General features: G+C 39.9%; 1 protein-coding gene across 1 annotated transcript in view; it reads right to left on the bottom strand.

The window, feature by feature from the left end:
- Positions 1-22239, bottom strand: part of ADAM10 (ADAM metallopeptidase domain 10) — a 309988-nt gene that overhangs the window by 43771 nt on the left and 243978 nt on the right. Inside the window, exons 10-12 of the mRNA XM_030188829.1 lie at positions 6264-6447; positions 5487-5637; positions 3663-3846 (exon numbers count right to left, since the gene is read on the bottom strand). Of these exons, the coding sequence (XP_030044689.1) occupies positions 3663-3846; positions 5487-5637; positions 6264-6447 (519 nt within the window). The remainder of the gene's footprint in view (positions 1-3662; positions 3847-5486; positions 5638-6263; positions 6448-22239) is intronic.

Below are 22239 nucleotides of genomic sequence, written 5' to 3'. Positions count from 1 at the left end.
CTTTGCTCTCATGGGTGGGATGGGGATGGGTTCCACCATTCCTAGACTGAGAAGATGCTGAAGGATGAGTGCAATGGCCTGCCAATTTACTGCCAAGCTGCAGGGCAATATCATGAAAGTGTAGGGCACTGGTCGAACAAACTCTAGGGTATAGCCCTGTTTGACCATCTCGAGGACCCACAAGTGAGGCAATATGGGTCCCCTCGTGGCTGAAGGGAGCCAATCTGGTCCCTATGCAAGTCACCAAGGAGCCCGATATATCCTCACTGGAAATTCCTGGAGCCTCCAGCCAAACTGAAGGATCCCAGGTCTTATCTTTTGGAGCCCTTGAAAGGACCCTGGCTTGAAAGGCTGGCTAGGCCCCTAGACCAAACTGAACTGTTGTCTATCCAAACAAAAACGACCATCTCCGCCCCCAAGAGCCGATCATGACTGAGGGTTTATGAGTTGTTTTCTTGAGCAACTCAGGGAGCTGGAGGGCAAGCTTCTGCCATGTCCTTGACCAGCTTCTCCAAGTACTCTCCAAAAAGTAACAAGCCCTTGAAAGGCAACTGACTTAAAAGCATCTTGGACTCTGCATCTGCAGCCCAATGACAGTCAAAGCTACCTCCAGACAACCACAGAGGAGGCAGCCACAAAGTACGAGGAGATGTGCACCAAATCATAAAGCTTGTTTACTCTTTCCAAAAATACTAGGACCTGGGGGGCACACAATGAAGCTACAAAGTAGTAAATTTAAAAGGAATTGGAGAACATTTTTCTTCACTCAAACGTGTAATTGAACTCTGGAATTTGGTGCAATAGAATGTAGTAAAAGCAGTTAGCTTAGCGGGGTTTAAAAAAGGTTTGGATGGCTTCCTAAAGGAAAATTCCATAGACCATTATTAAAATGGACTTGGGGAAAATCCACTGCTTATTTCTAGGATAAGCAGCATAAAATGTACTGTACTTTTCTGGGATCCTGCCAGGTACTTGTGACCTGGATTGGTCACTACTGGAAACACGATGCTGGGCTTGATGGACCTTCAGTCTGTCCAGTATGGTAATACTTATGTACTTATGACCACCACTGGGGACTCTGGCAGCTGCTGTAGACATGTAACATGACTCTCAACTTGTATTCACTACACATGGCAGCCTGTATCCCGGACGCCATAGAGGAAAACCCCAGCTGCAACTCCTGTTCCACCTTCTTCTCGTGTATCAACTTGAGAACTGAGCTTCCTTGCACAAGGATGGTGGGCATTTTACACATTGTAATTAGTGATATAGCAAGTAAACAAATCAAATCAAAGCCACAATGTGTGTGGGAGGTTAAAAAGGGGGAGGGATAGGGCACAACAACCCCTGTAGCAAGGACCCCATGCCATGATCCTCACCAAGTTTGCATCTATGGACAATAACTTGGGGCTGCGAAGCTACACTCCACACTTGACCAGGTGCGGTTCTTGGAGTGGGGAACCTTGGAGCAAGGCTATTAGGCTTGATAAAGCTGTAGAGATGTAGCCTGAATTGCCGGGAGTGACGCCAGAGACCAGGAACACCAGACTGAACAACCTACCATCTACTAGAGGTAGAGAAAAAAAAAAGTTTTCCATAGAGCACCAGCTATTATATCCACGATTTCTCATTGGGAAAAGTCAGTATCCCTACCTCCATCTGCTGATAGATGGGGATAACAACCTACTTGCCAAGCTGATGCAGCCAGGATGCTAAGGGCTATTATAAAATTAAGTCACACCTAAAAGTCTGCATGGCTCAAGCCTGTGTGTACTTCTACAGTAGGCATGCTCACAAGCAAACTGTGGGATGGATTACGATTTACAAACCTTTCATAAATTATGCGCTAATATTTATAACTACTCTTGAGTAGACTTAATGTTCACATCCTCAATCCAGTGTGATTTCTGCAGGATTTGTGTTTTATACAGATACACAAGTACCTGTGTGTCTTTATAAAATAATAGGTGCCTTCCAGCTATAATCTAGATTCCTCATTATAAAATTACCCCCAGTATGACCTAGTTATATCCCATATATGCCTCATGAAGATACAGCTCCAAATGTATATGGTCCCAGGTATCATCTAAATCTAAGAATTAGATTTTATTTATAAAGAATAAAATTACAGAACACGTAAACAAACATGGTTTAATGGGATAGAGTCAGCATGGGTTTAGTCAAGGAAAGTCTTGCCTCATTAATTTGCTTCATTTCTTTGAAGGTGTGAATAAACATGTGGATAAAGGTGAGCCGGTTGATGTGGTGTATCTAGATTTTCAGAAAGCTTTTGCTAAAGTTCCTCAGGAGAGACTCCTGAGAAAATTAAAGAGTCATGGGATAGGTGACTAGGTTCTGGTGTGGATTAAGAATTGGTAATTGGACAGAAAAAAACAGAGGGTAAGGATAAATGGTCATTTCTCTCAATGGAGGAGGGTGTACAGTGGAGTGACGCAGGGATCTGTATTGGGACTGGTGCAATTTAAAATATCTATAAATATGGAAATCGGAACGATTATAAATAACTATTCAAGGTTGTTAAAAAGCATGCAGACTGTGAAATATACTCCTTGTATATTCTTCTAAGTTTTCCTATTCTGTATTTTATTTAATGTTTGTAAGCCACATTGTGCCTGCATGAGTGGGAAAATGTGGGATATAAGTGAACAATAAATAAATAAATATTGCAGGAAGACCTAGGAAATGTGGACAAATGTAAGGTGATGCACACTGGAAAGAATCATCTGAATTAGTTACTTGATGCTAGGGTCCACCTTAGGGGTCAGCGCTCAAGAAAAAGATCTAGGAGCCATTGTAGATATTACTCTGAAATCTTCTGCTCAGTGTGTGGCGACAGACAAAAAAAAAATCAAACTGGATGCCAAGAATTATTAGGAAAGGGATGGTGAATAATACCGAAAATACTGTAATGCCTCTAAATCGCTCCATGGTGTGACGGCACCTCGAGTATTGCGTTCAGTTCTAGTCGCCGTATATCAAAAAAAGATATAGCGGAATTAGAAAAGAAGAGCGACAAAAATGGTAAAGGCTAAAGAAGTTAGGGCTCTTCAGCTTGGAAAAGAGACAGATGAGGGGAGATATGATTGAGGTCTACAAAATCCTGAGTGGTGTAGAACAAGTAGAAATAAATCAATTTTTTACTCGTTCCAAAACTACAAAGACTAGGGGACCCTCGAGGAAGTTACATGGAAATTCTTTTAAAACAAATAGGAGGAAATATTTTTTTCACTCAACAAATAGTTAAGCTCCGAACTCTTTGCTGGAGGATGTGGTAACAGTGGTCAGTGTATCTGGGTTTTAAAAAGATTTGGACAAATTCCTGGCGGAAAAGTCCATAGTCTGCTATTGAGACAGACATGGGGAAGCAATTGCTTGCCCCAGGATTGGTAGCATGGAATGTTGCTGCTAATTGGGTTTCTGCCAGGTACTTGTGACCTGGCTTGGCCACTGTTTGGAAAACAGGATACTGGATTAGATGGACCACTGGTCTGACCCAATATGGCTCTTATGTTCTTATGTACTTTTACAAAAGGCTTACTTAAACATAAATTTATCTACTCATGAACCCTTAGTAGAATATAACAAGACTACACTGCAATATAAAAACTAAAAACCTTGCATTAGTGCCAAGCAAAGCTTACCCCATTAATGCACACTTGTGTCTCTCTATTGCAATCAGTGAAGTTTCTTTTGGGCTCCGAGGCCTGACAGAAAGCAGTATTACCACTGCATGTGCCTTCATGTGCACACTCTGATTCCTCACGGCATTTTTCAGCCCTCGACTTGAAAGTACACAATGGTGTGCAACATGGACCTTGACTGGGACTGAAGAAAAAGAATCACATTAATATTTCATAAAGAAAAGTTGCTGTTTTTTTAAATACAGATACTATGCAAACTTCTGTTAGTTTCCCATTTGTCAATCTCATTTGTAAATATAGGTTTTAAGTTGTAAATGTACAGTTTAACTGAAGTTATACTATTTCTCCAGAATAAGTTTTGAAATATAACAACCGTTAACAAATGGCTCATTTTTGTTACATAAACACTATGAGATCCTTTTACTAAATTGTGTTAAACACTTAGGACTAGATGCCATATATCAGGGCTAAAAAAAATTGGCGCCAAAACTAAATATGCTTAGGCGTATTCTATAAAGTACACCTGAATTTTGGCATTCTTTACAGAATAAACCTAAAATTCCTTGTGGTTAATGGAATATGATGAGCACCCATCCGTGCAACTAAATTTAGTAGCAGGCAGTTACGCCAAGTACAACTTGGTGTAAATGCAGATGCCTACATTAGGTGCAGACCGGGTGTAATCTATAACACACACAGATTTTAGAAACATGAACAACTCGCCAATTCCAAGCCCATGGTCATGCCCCCTTTTCAACTATGCAACTAATTTACATGGATCACATTATAGAATACGCTTAGACAGTTCTGTGTATAAATTCTAATTAATGCCAATTAGTGTCAATAATTGCTTAATTGGTATCTATAAGGTTGATTGGCTTGGTAACTAATTAATTTGCATGCATAAATCAAGAAAACAACTAGATTTACATGTATAACTTCAGTCACGCTATACAGAATCTGGGAGTTAATACCTAGTTTACTCCATTGTTAACTGCTACCACAAAGCTGCATTAAAGGACTTTGTGATATTTTTGTATTTAGTACGGGGTAACATGGACATTCAACACTTTGTTGCAGGAGGTGTGGCATGGGCAGAGAGTGGGTATAGAAGGCACTTAGCATGTAGTAAATGAAGTGCTTTAACTGATTGATATTGAGATTAATATGTGGTACCTGCTCCATATTGGTGCTTCCTTTTTAGAAAGCAGTAAGTAACATGCAACTACTTACTGCCTTCTAAAAAGGAAGCACCAATTAGTTGCCGCTTTTTAAATATGCAGCTACTGAGTAGCAAAATTCTGCGTTAAGCCATTGTAACAGCAAATTTTGCCATGGTTTAGTAAAAGGGCCCCTATGTTTGGTAAACTCCATTTGCTTCAATAATTTCACAATCTCATTTTGGGATTCTTTTTGGGGTGCTAACAGATTTAGTATGTGTTAATGATTAGCATGTGCTAAATGCTAAGAAGCCCATTGTATACCTAATTGTTAGTGTACGCTAAATCCATTAACACGCTTTTATAAAAAGAGCCCTTTATATTTTATTTTCTCTACTTTGCAAATATTGGTTTAATTATTTTTTGCAAACTGTGTCCCAACACACAAAACTGCAAAAAAGGACAAAACCTATCTTAATATGTTAAGTCTAATTGACAGGCTCAGAATATACGTAGCACTGAAAGTAGCCTACAGCAAACATCTCATATTGTGCCTTTTTTTTCCTTTAACATTTAGATAATTCCTACTTCAGTCCATTAAAAAGTCCCACAAAATTAATTCCTTCAAGCTATAGTGAATATTATGAGTACAATACAGCCATACCTGCACAATTTCCCAGGTTTTAATTTGCATTTCTTATCTTCTGCCTGGTTTGCATCATAACAACAGTCATCTTTACACTGGTCATTGTAGCCACAATCACATTCTTCTCCTTGCTCCACTAACCCATTGCCACAGATAGGTTGGCCAGACTCTGAGAAGAGAACAAACATTTTAGCACTACCAAAACAGAATGGAACATAAAAACTTTCAAAACTTGAGTTGTCCTGAGACAAACCTTTTGACCTTCAGTGCTATGTATGTTCCCAAATAACTGAGGTTTCTATAAATATGTACATTAAGACTAATTAAAAAAAATAACATCTTGCCCCTAGTACTCCATGTGGTCTCTCTTTCCTTCACCATTCCTCAGTCAGGTCCAGGAATCCATTCTGGTCCCCACAGCTACTTTCTGTGGTAAGAGAAGTGGGTGGTGGAAGAATGAAACAGCTGCTGTATAAGCTCCCCCTCCCTCTGCCCCTTTCCCTCCCAGGCATGAACACACTGCCTTTGCATTGTGATCTGAACCTGCATCCCTTACTCTGCTATGGACCGAGTCACAAGGTTGACCCACAGCTGGCATTTAGAAACTATTTAGCAGTGTCCTTCCTTAGAATAAAATGATTCTTAGTAGGCTGTTTCAGTTTTTAAATTGCTTAGAAGACTCTTAAGGGACAGTCATATCCACTACAGACCTGATTAAATAAATGTGATTCCAAATAGGATACTTCCATTAGCATAGTCCATGTTTTACAAGCCCATCCTTAATCTAATACATACCAACAAAACAGATATTCCTCTTCTTATCAAGAACTTGGCTGATGTTTCCAATACTACACATGGAGAATTTGTTGTTGTTAAGTTTGTCCCCAGATGTAGCTCTGGCATACATAATATAATTGCCATTCTCCTTATGGCCCAAATTTTTGGATTCTCCAGGAGTACACTCAGTACCAGAGTCATGCTGTAAGCAGAAGACAGAGATAACCATCGGTAAAGGCTCTATTTCTCACAATATTGTCTTGTAATAAAATCAGGTATTTTTTTTATAAACTATTTTATATTATATATATATATATATATATATATATATATATATATATATATATATATATATTTAAATTCTTTTAACAAGAGTACACTTGTCAACTGAAATACAGCAAGGTAATATTAAGATACAATTAAAGTAAAATGAAGATGAGTACAAAAGAAAAAAACCCCCCCAAAGAATATTAGTTCACTTTTAAACCACAATTATTCCGCTTTATTAGACAACACTCTGAGTGAGGGCATTAATGAATTTGAGAAGATTACAAAGAAAAATAATTATAACTTAAGGCTACGTGCAATCCTCCAACACAATTTAAACAGACGTTATTTTAGTTGTTTTAAGTCTAGAAAGGATTTCAGTTGATCAGGAGAAAAGAAAACATATTTTATCTGACCCAACCGAACAATACATTTACAAGGGCAGGCGAGAAAAAAGGATCCCCCCACTTCCACCGTCCTTGGTTTCATTGCCAAAAAGGCTTTCCTCTTCTGCTGGGTCAACTTTGTTACGTCAGGGTATATCCATATTTTCCCACCTCCAAAATGAGAATTAGTGTTCTTAAAAGTCAAGACAGAATTAAGATCCTGTTCAAAAATAAAGGAAACTAAGAGTGTAGCCCTCTCTGTTACATTTTCCAGACTGATCCAGTATGGCAGATATATTATTCACATCAAAATTCACATTTTCTGCGCTCCTTATTTCTCCTTCTTCCCCCCTGGAGCTACTAGGTAAATAGAAAATCTTATTTATTGGAGGTATAGCTTCCAGTGGTATCTTTAAATTTTCTGTTAAATATCTTCTGAATAGTTCCAGTGGACTAGTCCCAGGGAGCTTGGGAAAATTCAGAAGGCGCAGATTCAAACGTCTGTTGAAATTCTCTATCTGCTCAATTTTTTCTACGAATATCCAAATTATCCTTAGCTACAGTAGCTTTAAATTCTTCAAAACTGTTCAACATCTTTTTGCAGCTGTGTAACTCGCATGGCTAATTCCTCTTTAAGTGAGTCCACTGTATTTTTTAAATCTTCAAATTTAGTATAACGAGCATTTACTTCACCTGAATATTTCTGCAGGGTTGAGTCCATTTTGATTAACATCAGCCAAATCCTTTCTAGATTAACCTCCGGAATTTTCTCTGAAGCTCCAAGCGATTCTTGGGCCTCAGACCTCAGTAACTTCTGTAGCAATGCTAGTCCCCCACTGGGTTCCACCTCCGTCACACTTCCAGTGGCATTCCGGGTTCCCTCTAGCAAAGCTGCTAACGCTGGGCACGGAGGGATCAGCGACGTCGAAGGAGGGGAGAGGGATGTCTCATCTCCCCGTAAGGGCTCCGCTTCTCCAGATTCCCTTACTATGGTATCCGTTCCCCTCAATACCTGAGAGGTCCCGGGGAAGAAGCGCTCCAAACTCGGCTGGATCGGGGTTGAGGAAGGCGGGAGCGCTAATCTCATCGTCCCATTCCGTTTGGTATGAGGCATAATTTTAAGAGGTAAAGGATTATTCTTTAAATTCCAGCCAAGTAGCAGCGTCTCACAAACCGTCCGGTCACACCGCCCTAAACTATTATATATTGAATAGAGAGGTGTGGTAGCCGTGTTAGTCCACTTTTACAGGTAATCAATAAAAATAAAACAAAATAAAACATGGAAAAGAAAATAAGATGATACCTTTTTTATTGGCCATAACTTAATACATTTCTTGATTAGCTTTTGAAGGTTGCCCTTCTTCGTCAGATCGGAAATAAGCCGGAAATAAGCAAAAGTTGGTAGATGACAGCATATATGAGTGGAACATCAAAGCATTTCAGTGACAGTCTATATGCATGGAGACAGGGGATGAGTGAAACATTCCATGTTTTATTTCTATTGATTACCTTTAAAAGTGGACTAACACGGCTACCACACCTCTCTACTCAAGATGGAAGATACCGCATACAGCCGCATGAAAAAGCAAATCAACAAACTTATGGAAAAAGAAACAAAAGTGAAAAGTCATCTTTACTTTATGACAATCTGCAAGAAGAATGACATGATTCCTAAAGGACTGAGGATCAAAAATCCTTTGGCTACTACTTACAATTCTGACTATGCAGAGAAACTCTGCAGACGCACTAGTCAGAAACTAAGAAATGAACTTATATATCAACTCTACAAGTAGAAAATAATACAAACCCAAAGGGATGAAATCATGAGGAACATGGAGGAACTACATCCAACTTAAGGAGGACCTGCATAACATCCAAGGAGAAAAACAATGCATCGCTATCCGCAAAAAAGAAATAAAGCTGTCTTCTCTCCTGCAGAATCACAGAGAGAAAAACAGCTTATCCTGGAACAGAAACAGCTCTGCAAAACCAACATCCCCAGACACCTTGGAGACACTTGGATATACATCTGAGGCATGTCAAAATCAGAGCCCGAACAAACCAATAAACACTGATCACACCTTTGGAAATGCAGATCAGATGGGGATAATAAACCTCTCGAACCATCAATTATCACAGCATGAAGTTTCTGTACTCCCCAAAGGACTTTCATTTTGCCCATCCAGCAAGCAGGACGAAATCCAGTTATACTCAGACCTGGAAGAATTCTTTAGAAAAATGCACCTGAAGGCACATTTCTACAACAAAGGGACCCCAACAGACCGGAATACAGTTTTAAACAAAAGAACACTTATTTCACCCCACAGGATGGGCAAAACTACAAACTGGACAACTACATAGAAAGCTTCAGGCATAGAGTAAAATCACAGCTTTCCAACAAACAAAAGAGAATTCTGTATAATCTTACTCCACCAGAAAGAGCGGCCATAAGAACTCTGCAAACTAACCAACACATCACCATCAAACCCGCAGACAAAGGTGGCTCAGTGGTAATTATGGACACAAAAAAAATACATTGAAGAGACAGCTCTTAGGCAATACATACTACAGGAAACTAAGTGAGGATCCCACACAGGATTATACAAAACAGCTAAAAGACCTAATCAAAACATTTCCTAAACAAGAACAGCCACAACTGAAGAAACTGATACCAAACCAGTCTGCTGTGGGCACTTCTACATGCTACCCAAAATCCACAAACCTGGAAACCCTGGCAGACCAATCATATCCGGTATTGGCACGCTCACGGAGGAAATATCTGGACTCATAGAGGGAATTCTGAAACCTCTCATGTACAAAACAAACAGCTTCATACAAGACACCACAGACTTTCTGAATAAATTGAAAAATATCAAGCAATTACCACCAAGCACCCTTCTGGTCACAATGGATGTAGAATCACTTTACAGCAACATTCCCCATGCAGATGGCATAGCTGCATGTGAGAAATTCCTAAAAGCATTCACACTGGACCATCAATACTCACCAGAAACCATTACTAATCAAATTTATTTTAACTCACAACTATTTCCGCTTTAACAATGATATCTATCTACAAATAATGGGCATTGTGATGAGCACCAGGACAGCATCCCAATATGCAAACCTCTTTATGGCTGAGCTGGAAGAGACATTCTGAATACATACCAGACCAAACCCCTAAAATACCACCGGTACATTGATGACATTTTTATGATTTGGACTGAGGGGGGGGGGGGGAAGAAACTCCGAAACAATTTTACAATTCCTTCAATACATACCATCCTACAATCAGATTCAAAATTGACTACTCCCCAGAAAAAGTCAATATTTTGGACACCACAGTCTCAATCAGCGATGGCTATATACAAACATCCATATACAAGAAACCCACAGACAAATGCAGCTACCTCCAAAACTCCAGCTTCCACCCTTCACATACAAAAAGATCCATTATTTACAGCCAAGCCACAAGATACCACCGTATCTGCTCTGACCCAGGGGACAGAGACAGACACCTCGAAACCCTGACTGCATCCTTCGAACAGAAAGGCTACAACCCCAAAATAATCTCCAAGAATATTGCCTCTTCCCTCAAAACACCCAGGGAAAATCTGCTACAGTACAAAGAAAAAAAAGCCACAGACAGAATCCCCCTTATAGTGACATACAACCCAGAGCTGGAAAAATTAAGAAAAATCATAAAAGATCTGCAGCCTCTACTCCAGGAGGATGAATTACTGAGAGAGATATTCCCATCCCCACCAGTGTTGGCTTTCCGACAGCCACCCAACTTAAAACACAAGCTAATTAGAAGTAAGCTCCCGACACAGACTCAAAAAAAAAAAAAGAATGGCACACATCCTTGCAATATATCCAGCTGCAAACTATGCCAAAATATCTCACAGGACCCCACAATCATTCACAAAGGAAAAATATTCAACATTAAGGAATCTTTCACATGCTCATCTTCCAATGTGGTATATATCATTCAGTGTAAAAAGTGTGATGAAAGCTGCTACATTGGAGAAAAGTCAGATATTAAAGAAGAGATTTAACTTACATAGACATCATATGAAAAATGCCAGTACAAACAAAGATGTCACGCCTGTGGGAAAGCACTTTACAAAACCAGAACACTGTACCAGTGATTTCATGGAAAGGATCCTGAAAGGGAACTTTAGAACGTAAGACCTTTGAAGTCAAAATGATTATTTTGACACCCACCAGATAGGACTTAACAAAAATCTGGGTTTTCTAGCCCATTACAAAGCATAAAATTGTATTGCCTTGCTCTCCTGTCTCTCTGACTCTCACCTATCCCCCCCCCCCCATCCTGTTAGACTGTCACTGAAATACTTATTCATTGGTTTGATGAGAAGGAATAGGAAATTGTTTGAAAGGTACCAAGTGGTTTCTAGTCTTTGTATATTGCCTAAAATTCATATATTAAACCATAAACCTCCAGGGTAACCAATAATGAGTTCTGGATCATTACTAAACCCTTATAAATTTATAAGGATAAACTTATGTACCCTTTGATGTCTCAAGGAGATTTCCTATGAAGAATTCAATGAATTTAATAAAATACCTTTTCTAATATGGAAGACTGCTAGTGGTTGGTTACAATGGAAGTACTGTTTTATGGACTGTCTTCTGTGTATGGTGTACAGCGATGCCTTGTAGCACTATAGAAATGATAAGTAGATAGATAGATAGATAGATAGTGTTAATATATGGCCTAGCTTTGGATCTACCACTGGAATAGTGAGGGCCAAGGCTATGAAGCCTAAAATAACTAAAGTACTGACTAGGCCAAATATCTGTAAAAAGCAGGTCTGAACCATGAGTTCTGACACAAACTGGTACAACTGTCACTTTAAATCAGATGAACAAAATGGAGTCTATTAGTTTTGTATAGAAGGCTACAAAGGTTATACAGAGTTCTTAAGATGGTGTGAAAAGTATGTGAAAACTATTGCAACAGGGAACAGGTGTCTCAGAAATGAGATATGAAAAAAAAGAACTTGTTCCCAAAACATACTGATAAGCCCGCGTGGGAACGTATCATCTCAGAAATTGAGAGCTAGGTTTCCCACCATTGACTTCTATGGAGAGGTTGTGTATAAAAGAGGGGAAAATGTGCCTTAACGGGGAGTCTTCTCAGAGGGCGAAGCTCTGTCCGGTTGTACTCAGAATCTCTCTGCTGAATGTACCTGATTAAAGTCTGATGTCTGTGCTTGTACCAACTTGAAGACTTGTCTTTGGGTAAGAAATAAAATGTATCTATCTATTCAAATCTATCTCTGTCTTTATTCTATCTTCTCTTTACCTTACATTTAGCTTACAAGGCAAATCACATACACTCACTCTCTGGAGAAACTTAGACAGAATTTTAATAAGCATTATCTGGGAACATAAATGGCCCAGAGTATACTTAGATCCAGGAAGACAGAAAGCAGTAGTTATGGGAATTAGAATTCTATTACAGCCCCTAATGCAAACCCAGAGCAGACCTCCTTGTGATTGGGTGACAATGGAGGTTGAAGAAACCACACAGAACCTGTTATGTGAAGTAGGTATCTTTAGTCCCCCGTGTGATCTGGAGTCAGAAAGAGGTCCAAGAGGGGGAAATTAAAACAATAGATAGATAGATAGATAGATAGATAGATAGATAGATAGATAGATAGATAGATAGATAGATAGATAGATAGATAGATAGATAGATAGATAGATAGATAGATAGATAGATAGATAGATAGATATACTAATATCCCTCAGCAAGCAGAAATGGAGGTGTCAATTACTTACTTTCCTCAGAGAATTCATTACTGAATATTAATTTTGTGATTCAGTTACAAAAAATTTTTTTTTAGTTTAAAGATTAGTTTTTCTATTAGATTCAGGGAACAGTCATGGAAGCTATGGCTGCTCCATCTGTAGCTTGTCTTTATATAAAAAAATTGAGGAAGCTATCATTCAGAATTCTGGTGTTTCCATTAAACTTTGGACTCTACTGATAACATTTTTTGTTTGGGGGAATTTGAAGGAATATTTAATTGCATTTTTAGAATAGACTGTTAAGATGCTCATCTGCATTTTACTCGAATGGAGATTAATTGTATATCATTTTTATTTATTTTTGTTACATTTGTACCCCGCGCTTTCCCACTCATGGCAGGCTCAATGCGGCTTACATGGGGCAATGGAGGGTTAAGTGACTTGCCCAGAGTCACAAGGAGCTGCCTGTGCCTGAAGTGGGAATCAAACTCAGTTCCTCAGGACCAAAGTCCACCACCCTAACCACTAGGCCACTCCTCCACTGAATATACAAATATATAATGAAGGAAAGCTGCAAAAGTACATATGAGAATGGAGTGGATATAGCACCGTTCACGGAAGAGAGTGTGTATGAACAACTAGGAAATCTAAAGGTGGACAAAGCCATGGGACCGGACGGGATCCACCCCAGGATATTGAGGGAGCTCAGAGAGGTTCTGGCCGGTCATCTTAAAGATTTGTTTAACAAATCCTTGGAGACGGGCGAGGTTCCATGGGATTGGAGAATGGCGGATGTGGTCCCTCTTCATAAAAGTGGTGATAGGGAAGAAGCTGGAAACTACAGGTGGGGGGGGGGGGCACAGTTTAGCCTGCCTCCCCCAGCCGCTGAACCCCTCCCCCCCACCACTTTAGACCCCCTCTCCCACCGCGGCCCCTCCCCCGTCACCACCAACACCACCAGGTACCTTTGCTGGCAGGGGGTCCCCAACCCCCGCCAGCCGAAGTCTTCTTCAGCGCTAGTTGACTCCGGCGCCTTCGCTGTTGATCTGTTTCTGACTCCTGTTGTCCTGTATGTAGCACCATGCAGGACGTGCATGCAGGACGTCAGGGGTCAGAAACAAGAGAGATCATCAGCGAAGGCGCCAGAGTCGCCCGGCGCTGAAGAAGACTTCGGTTGGCATAGGTTGGGGACCCCCCACCAGCAAAGGTACCTGGTGGTGGGGGAGGGTAAGCGGTGGAAGGGGGTCCAAAGAACAGGGGGCCAGGGCTTAATCTGTGGGGGCCCATGCCCCCAAGGCCCCACCTAGCTACGCCCCTGATCTGAATTTACAATTATTACATTTTCCTAAACATCCTATTTTTTTCTTCCAATCTGCTTTTGCAAAGCTATTTGGAGGATATCCTGATGATACAAGGAAGCCTTTCCTCCAATTTCTAAGTCTTATTATGTTTCTTCAAAATTAAGGCAGCTAAATCTCAAACACAATCCTCTGGTGTGCCTCTAAATTTAGAACGGTAAGAAATTTCCCCAAGATAGTTTGGACTTAACAGCATTTCTTTAAAAATCAGATTCAGAAGTGGTCTCTCTAGAGACTCTACTGGTGACTTTTGTTTTTGCACGTATTGAAATCTTATTTCCGTCACAGACAAAAACAGTTTCTGGGTCAGAAAGTTTGGATTTTTCTGGATTTAACAAAGGTAACAGAAGAAAGGAGAAAGGAATTTCTTTTGATGAGGCACCGAGTAGTTTCGCTTTCCCTGTAAATATAGTGTGTTATTTGCCTCAAACAGATATAATTTCTTTGGTCCGGATCAGTTGAAGGTGTCATTGGAAGCTAGGAAGTTGAAATTTCCTGAACCTCAAGAAGTACCTGAAGCCTGCATTTATATACCCTCAATTCTATTTGTTAAATTTCCATTATAACCTAGCTTCAAGGGTTTATTTCCTTTTGGATTCTCCTCCTTTTTATGGTCTGTAAGCACTAATTATTTCTTATTAAAGAGAATTTTCTCTTTTACTTTCTTTTTCTTTACGGAATGTGTATTTCTAATACAAGTGATCTTGTTGAATTACTGTAAATTTACAAATTTCATAAATAAAAAAAGAGAAAGTATTGTCAGCAAGAGGAGATAACTTTTCTAATATGTCTGATAAAGAGGAACAATAATATATTGATTAGCAAACTGTGCACCCTAAGGGTCTGAATCTAGGCACTGAATAAGATCCAAAGAAACAATAGGGCAAGCAATCCACAAAATCCAAAACGGTAGTGTAAAAGAGCAGATCACACAAGGAAAGAGTCCTTTAAAACGCTTTATTCATGCGAAGTCTAAAACTAAAATGATTCTGGCACTGGCCGTGTTTCACCCATGCAAGAGCTGCATCTGGGGCTAAGATAACTAATAACAAACAGAAAGAAATGATAAACAATCATGATATAAATAAATAATAAAACTAACAAAACATATATACATTATAGGCTTAATGATAATAAAATACGACAAATTGTAAAATGGACCATCTAAGACATAATACATACATACATAAATAAATTCTGAAAGGGCAGGAGCCAGGAGACTTTGGGCATGCGCAGATGCTCAATGCCCCACATCAGCCTAACTTGCTTTTATTTTTCTCAACAGCAGCAGTAGTAGCCAGGAGGGAACAATAAGACATGCCAGTCGGCATGAGAAGGGAAGCACAGAAATTTCTTCTGACTCGACTAGACCCCAATTATTTATTTATTTATTTATTTATTTATAATTTTCAATATATACATCTTATCAAAGAAGCATAGAAACAGTTGCAATAAAAAAAAAAAGGAAAATTTACATTCTTGAGACAAACTTAGTTATCTCATTGAATGAAATAATATTTCAAATATCGACCTCAAGATTGGAAATACCTAACTAGATCCAAGATTCAAAATATCATTACAAAGGAAATAATATTTATCAAGCGATTACACTCCCAAAAAACATTCTCTACCATCCAGTGTCCATATGGGACCTTAAACCTTAACAATGACATTCTCAGTCTCCTTAGAACATAAAAAGTCTTCGAGTTGATTTGGCTCTGTAAATTGATAACTATTCTGTTGGTAAATAAAGCGACATGCACAAGGAAATTTAAGGGTAAACGTTGCCCCTAGGTTTAATGTTCTTTGACGTAGAGCCAAGAAGGCCCTACGTCTAGCTTGAGTCTCTCTTGCGAGATCTGGAAAAATCCTAACTTTAGAACCAATAAACATCGAATCTAGATGTTTAAAGAATAACTTCAGTACCATCTCCCTGTCTATTTCAAGAGCAAATGTTACCACTGCTGTTGTCCTTTGGGTAATTATTTCTAAAAAAGACTCCAGGAAAGATGTCAGGTTCAGTCCCCCATCCACAACAGCATGGTCACCTTCAGGATTAGATGGTATCAAAGTCTGAAGATAAATTACCCTTGTTATGGGTGGGAGAGATTCACCCGGCATCCCTAGAACCTCCCGCAAATATCTTTTAACCATTTCAGTCGCTGAAAGTATGGGAGATCTGGGGAAGTTGACAAACCGCAAATTAAGTTTTCTTTGCTGATTTTCAAGGTATTCCGTTTTCTTTTTAACAAAGTTACTATCCTTAATCGTAGCTTTGTTCAAGTTCTCCAGCTTGAGAATTTTTTCTTCAAGCAATTTTGTTTCCGACAACTGTCGGGCATTAATTTGCTCCTGAATCAACAGGGCTTTAGACAAAGTTTTTATTTCACCTGCATTTTTCAATAAAACCGTCTGCAACGAAGAATGCATTGAAAAAGTTAGGTCCCATAGTGCTTCAATAGTCACTACGGCAGGTTTCACCATTTCAATATTAAACTCAGGAAGGGGTGAGTTAGAGATCAATTTTAAACCATCTCTCGTTGGTTGAGGAAAATGTTTTAAGCTCTGTCCTACCAGATCTTCCTCCTCACCCACGCGTTCGGTTGGGCTCCTTTCATCGAGGGTCCTCTCCATTCCAGGCATGGGATCCAACGAATCACAAACCGCTCGCTCCCTTCCTGGTTGGGGTGGTGCCGCACGGACGTCAGGGCTCAGAGAAGCCCCGTCTGCACTGCTGACCGAGTTGTTAGATGCCAGTCGGATAGCAGGAGAAGATGTCGAACGGGGGTCCCAGAGACACTCCGAAACTTTCCAACGTTGTCTGCCTCGAGAGGGGGGTACCAGTAGGGGTAACAGGAGCCTCCCTCACCTTTCCCCGCCGCTTCCCCATAATATGGGAATTTCGGACTCCTCTTTCGGTTCTACGGAGGTAGGTTTCAGAGCGCGTCTGAGGTAGCGTCCTAACTCAGCGCCATCTTGGATCAATCCCAACTAGACCCCAATTATTATGCTTTTTTGGGGGGGGGGCCCAAAAATCTCAACTTATAGTCGAGTATATATGTATGGTATGTTTTGAGTAAGTAGATGTTCATGAGCTTCTTTCGAGAAATCTTTCAATATGATGTTGGGAGGACTATATTTTCCAGATACAATTTTTGTTTACCCATCTTTACTGATATTTTTTTGACGTTTCAGAGTTTATTAAAGAAAATATAAAATTAATACCTAAGCAATACATATGCATTAAAGTGAACATCACAAATAGTCAAGCAAGATAATAAACCCCACTCTGAGGTCCCCAACTTCATCCTCCACCCCAAAGAATAATAAACTCACCCCCCTACAAATATTTGGCATAACATACTATAATAAGGCAGTGGATTGGGTGGGCTTGGCAATTCTGCCCTTATGGGTTGCGCAGAGGGCCACTTTATTGAATGCCAATTAGTAAAAGGATCCCACACTTTATGGCATGAAAGTAAGCAGCCAGTATGTAAAGCAGTGAGATATTCTGAAGCAAGCACCTATGACATTTAGCAGAGGATGCAGCATGAAGCTGAGCTCAACTTTTAAAATCCTTTGAAAATTAAGTTACCTGTCTCTACAGGATCAGAAACTAAATAAATTTAGATATCACATTAAAATAGGTAATGAAATTATAAATCTGCATTGGTATCAAAAATGTATTATGAAATAATGTGTACAAGAATTCAATCTGAAATTTTGATTATTTATGTCATAAGGAGAAATTAAGGTCTTACCTGATAATTTTTTTTCCATTAGTCCTTCCCACTATTCCAGAACCTGTCAGACAGTTGTGTTCATCAATGAGCAGGTAGAGATAGAGAACTGAAAACTAAGCAGACATCTCTCTCTTTGCCATCCAGTCCACCTCATCAGTATTTACGTAGACACCCAAAACCAGTAAGGACAGAACAAACAAAAACCTTAAGCAACTCACTAACCTAACACTAACCAGATGAGCAAACGTGTGGACCTCTCATAACTATGGACAACTTGCAGAGAACAAGAGATATGCAGGAAGCACCACACAAGGTGACAGTCATTATCTGACCCATTACTTTGCACTGAATAAACATATCAGACACCTCTATCATATCTCCCCTCAGCCGCCTTTTTCCAAGCTGAAGAGCCCTAGCCGCTTTAGCCTTTCCTCATAGGGAAGTCGTCCCATCCCCTTTATCATTTTCGTCGCCCTTCTCTGCACCTTTTCTAATTCCACTATATCTTTTTTGAGATACGGTGACCAGAATTGAACACAATATTCAAGGTGCGGTCGCACCATGGAGTGATACACAGGCATTATAACATCCTCATTTTTGTTTTCCATTCCTTTCCTAATAATACCTAACATTCTATTTGCTTTCTTAGCCGCAGCAGCACACTGAGCAGAAGGTTTCAACGTATCATCAACGATGACACCTAGATCCCTTTCTTGGTCCGTGACTCCTAACGTGGAACCTTGCATGACGTAGCTATAATTCGGGTTCCTGTTTCCCACATGCATCACTTTGCACTTGCTCACATTAAATGTCATCTGCCATTTAGACGTCCAGTCTCCCAGTCTCGTAAGGTCCTCTTGTAATTTTTCACAATCCTCCAGCGATTTAACGACTTTGAATAACTTTGTGTCATCAGCAAATTTAATTACCTCACTAGTTACTCTCATCTCTAGGTCATTTATAAATATGTTAAAAAGCAGCGGTCCCAGCACAGACCCCTGGGAAACCCCACTAACTACCCTTCTCCATTGAGAATACTGACCATTTAACCCTACTCTCTGGTTTCTTTTAACCAGTTCTTAATCCACAATAGAACACTACCTCCTATCCCATGACTCTTCAATTTTCTCTGGAGTCTTTCATGAGGTACTTTGTCAAACGCCTTCTGAAAATCCAGATACACAATATCAACCGGCTCACCTTTATCCAACAAAAGGTATACCCTACTGACCCAACTAAATGCCTGAACTCTGCTACACAACAAAAGTCAAGTACGTAATGGACATTACGCAACTCTTCCGTTGTACGACTCCCTAATGTGACAGGATAGAGTTCATGTAGCACTATCACAACATTACCTTGTATTTGTTCACCGGACACTTCAAAGCCTTTCCGGTACTATGTAAGCCACATTGAGCCTGCAAATAGGTGGGAAAATGTGGGATACAAATGTAACAAATAAATAAAATAAATGTTTGTTCACCCCTTCAAAGAAATGTAGTAGATTGGTGAGGCAAGATTTCCCTTCACTAAATCCATGTTGACTTTGTCTCATTAATCTATGCTTTTGAATATGCTCTGTAATTTTCTTCTTAATAATAGTCTCCACCATTTTGCCCGGCACCAACGTCAGACTCACCGGTCTATAATTTCCCGGATCTCCTCTGGAACCTTTTTTAAAAATCGGCGTTACATTGGTCACCCTCCAGTCTTCCGGTAACACACTCTATTAATTACATATTTCTAACAATAGCTCCGCAAGCTCATTTTTCAGTTCTATCAGTACTCTGGGATGAATACCATCCGATCCAGGAGATTTGCTACTCTGCAGTTTGTAGAACTGCCCCATTACATCCTCCAGGTTTACAGAGAATTCATTAAGTTTCTCCGACTCGTCAGCTTCGAATACCATTTCCGGCACCGGTATCACTCCCAAATCTTCCTCGGTGAAGACCGAAGCAAAGAATTCATTTAATCTCTCCCCTACAGCTTTGTCTTCCCTGATTGCCCCTTTTACCCCTCGGTCATCTAGCGGTCCAATCGATTCTTTTGCCGGCTTCCTGCTTTTAATGTACCAAAAAAATTTTTTACTATATGTTTTTGCCTCCAACGCAATCTTTTTTTCGAAGTCCCTCTTGGCCTTCCTTATCAGCGCTTTGCATTTGACTTGACATTCCTTATTCAAAAGTGGGGACCTAAGTGTGAAAAGCAGGATTGCATTATGTCTTCAAGACAATGGAGAAAGATATTTATTTGTTGCATTTGTATCCCACATTTTCCCACCTTTTTGCAGGCTCAATGTGGCTTACATATTACCATTAACGGCGTTAGCCGATTCCGGTCTGAACAAATACATGGTGTGAATGAATACAAGGTGATATTATGGTAGATAAGGTACATGTATGGTAGGTACATTTGGGGGGAATTTAGGGAGGGAGGGGGGAGGAGTCAGATAATGTCCGTTATGTTCTTTGGTTACATCGTGTCGCAGGTGTCCGTTGGGTCGGTGGGCTATGTTCTTTTGACCAGGTCTGTTTTTAGTGCTTTCCGCAATTTAAGGTGGTCTGGCATAGTTTTTACTATTTTTGGCAGTGCGTTCCATAGTTGTGCGCTTAAGTAGGAAAAGCTGGATGCATAAGTGGATTTGTATTTGAGTCCTTTGTTGCTTGGGTAGTGGAGGTTTAGGTATGATCATGCAGATTTAGTGGTGTTTCTAGTTGGCAGGTCAGGTCTGTCATGTATCCAGGTGCCTCACCGTAAATCATTTTATGAACAGTCGTGTAGATTTTGAAGGTGATACGTTCTTTGATTAGTAACCAATGCAGTTTTTCTCTGAGTGGTTTGGCGCTGTCAAAATGTGTTTTTTCCAAATATATTTATTTATTGTATTTGTACCCCACATTTTCCCACCTTTTTGCAGACTCAATGTGGCTTACAGAGTATGGAAATGAAAACGTTGTTACATGATTTGAAAAAAAAAAGTCAATCATAAGCTGAAGTGAAAGAGGAAATCAGATGGAAAGGTGTTAGGTAAGGTCGTGTGAGAGGTGTTTTAAGTGTACTTGGGTAGTTTAAGGAATGATTTGTTTCATTGAGGGTGACTTTTGTAGGCTCTATTGAAGAGATGTGTTTTCAGAGCTTTGCGAAAGCTTGTTAGATTGGTTATGGTTTTCAGGGCCATGGGTAGTGCGTTCCAAGACTGTGTGCTTTTATACGCAAAGGTAGTCGCATAAGCCTGTTTGTATTTCATTCCTTTACAGCTGGGGAAGTTCAGGTTGAAGAATTTGCGGGCCGATCTTTTGGCATTCCTGGGCATTAAGTCCACTAGGTTTAGCATATAGGGTGGGGCATCTGCATGAATGAATATAAGCTTGGCTGCTTTGTTTTGGGCGGTCTGAAGTTTTTTTTAATGATTTGATCTTTGCATCCCGCATAGATTCCATTACAGTAGTCTGCGTGGCTTAGTGCCATTGATTGTATCAGGTTACAGAATATTTCCCTCGAGAAAAATGGTTTCACGCGTTTGAGTTTCCACATTGAGAAAAACATTTTCTTTATGGTGGATTTCGCTTGGGTCTCTAGTGAAAGGTTATGGTCAATTGTTACTCCGAGAATTTTCAGGCTGTCTGAGATAGGGAGGGTGTATCCAACTGATTCATGCACTATGACTGGATAAGAAATAATAAATTCTAATTCTAAGAAACCGTGATAAACAAGGTAGAGAGACACAGTGGAAGACCACGTCGAAAAGCCTCGTGTATAAGCAAAAAGGTCTTATATTGTATGCGATAATTCAGTTGTCACCAATGGAAAGACAAAAGTGCTGATGTTATGTGATCATACTAGACTGACCTGTAAGAGGGCAAATTGCAGCATTCTGAACAAGCTGTTAGCGATGAGTACTATTCTTGGGAAGGCCATAATACAAAAATGACAGTAGTCGGGTCTACTTAATCTGCTGAAATGCAAGGATATTTAATCTCCTTGTGTCTAATCTAACCATGGCATGGTTTTCCTGGGCAAATTTGACACAGGGCAAAAGGGGATGACTCAGGTCAGGTGATTGTCATTTGTTGAGGAGTGGCCTAGTGGTTAGGGTGGTGGACTTTGGTCCTGGGGAACTGAGGAACTGAGTTCGATTCCTGGCACAGGCAGCTCCTTGTGACTCTGGGCAAGTCACTTAACCCTCCATTGCCCGCCGCATTAAGCCTGCCATGAGTGGGAAAGCGCAGGGTACAAATGTAACAAAAAAAAAATAAAAATGTTGTTTCTTATTATTTTCAGTCAGTTCCTTCTTCCATTTTCTGAAGGATTTTCTTTTAGCTCTAATAGCTTCCTTCACCTCACTTTTTAACCAAGTCAGCTGTTGTTTGGTCTTCCGTCCTCCTTTTTTAATACGCGGAATATATTTGGCCTGGGCTTCCAGGATGGTGTCTTTGAACAGCATTCACGCCTGATG

Source organism: Microcaecilia unicolor, chromosome 1 (assembly GCF_901765095.1).
Source record: "Microcaecilia unicolor chromosome 1, aMicUni1.1, whole genome shotgun sequence".
Taxonomy (NCBI): domain Eukaryota; kingdom Metazoa; phylum Chordata; class Amphibia; order Gymnophiona; family Siphonopidae; genus Microcaecilia; species Microcaecilia unicolor.
The sequence above is the reverse complement of the archived record's forward strand: the minus strand, read 5'-3'. Positions and strand labels throughout refer to the sequence as shown.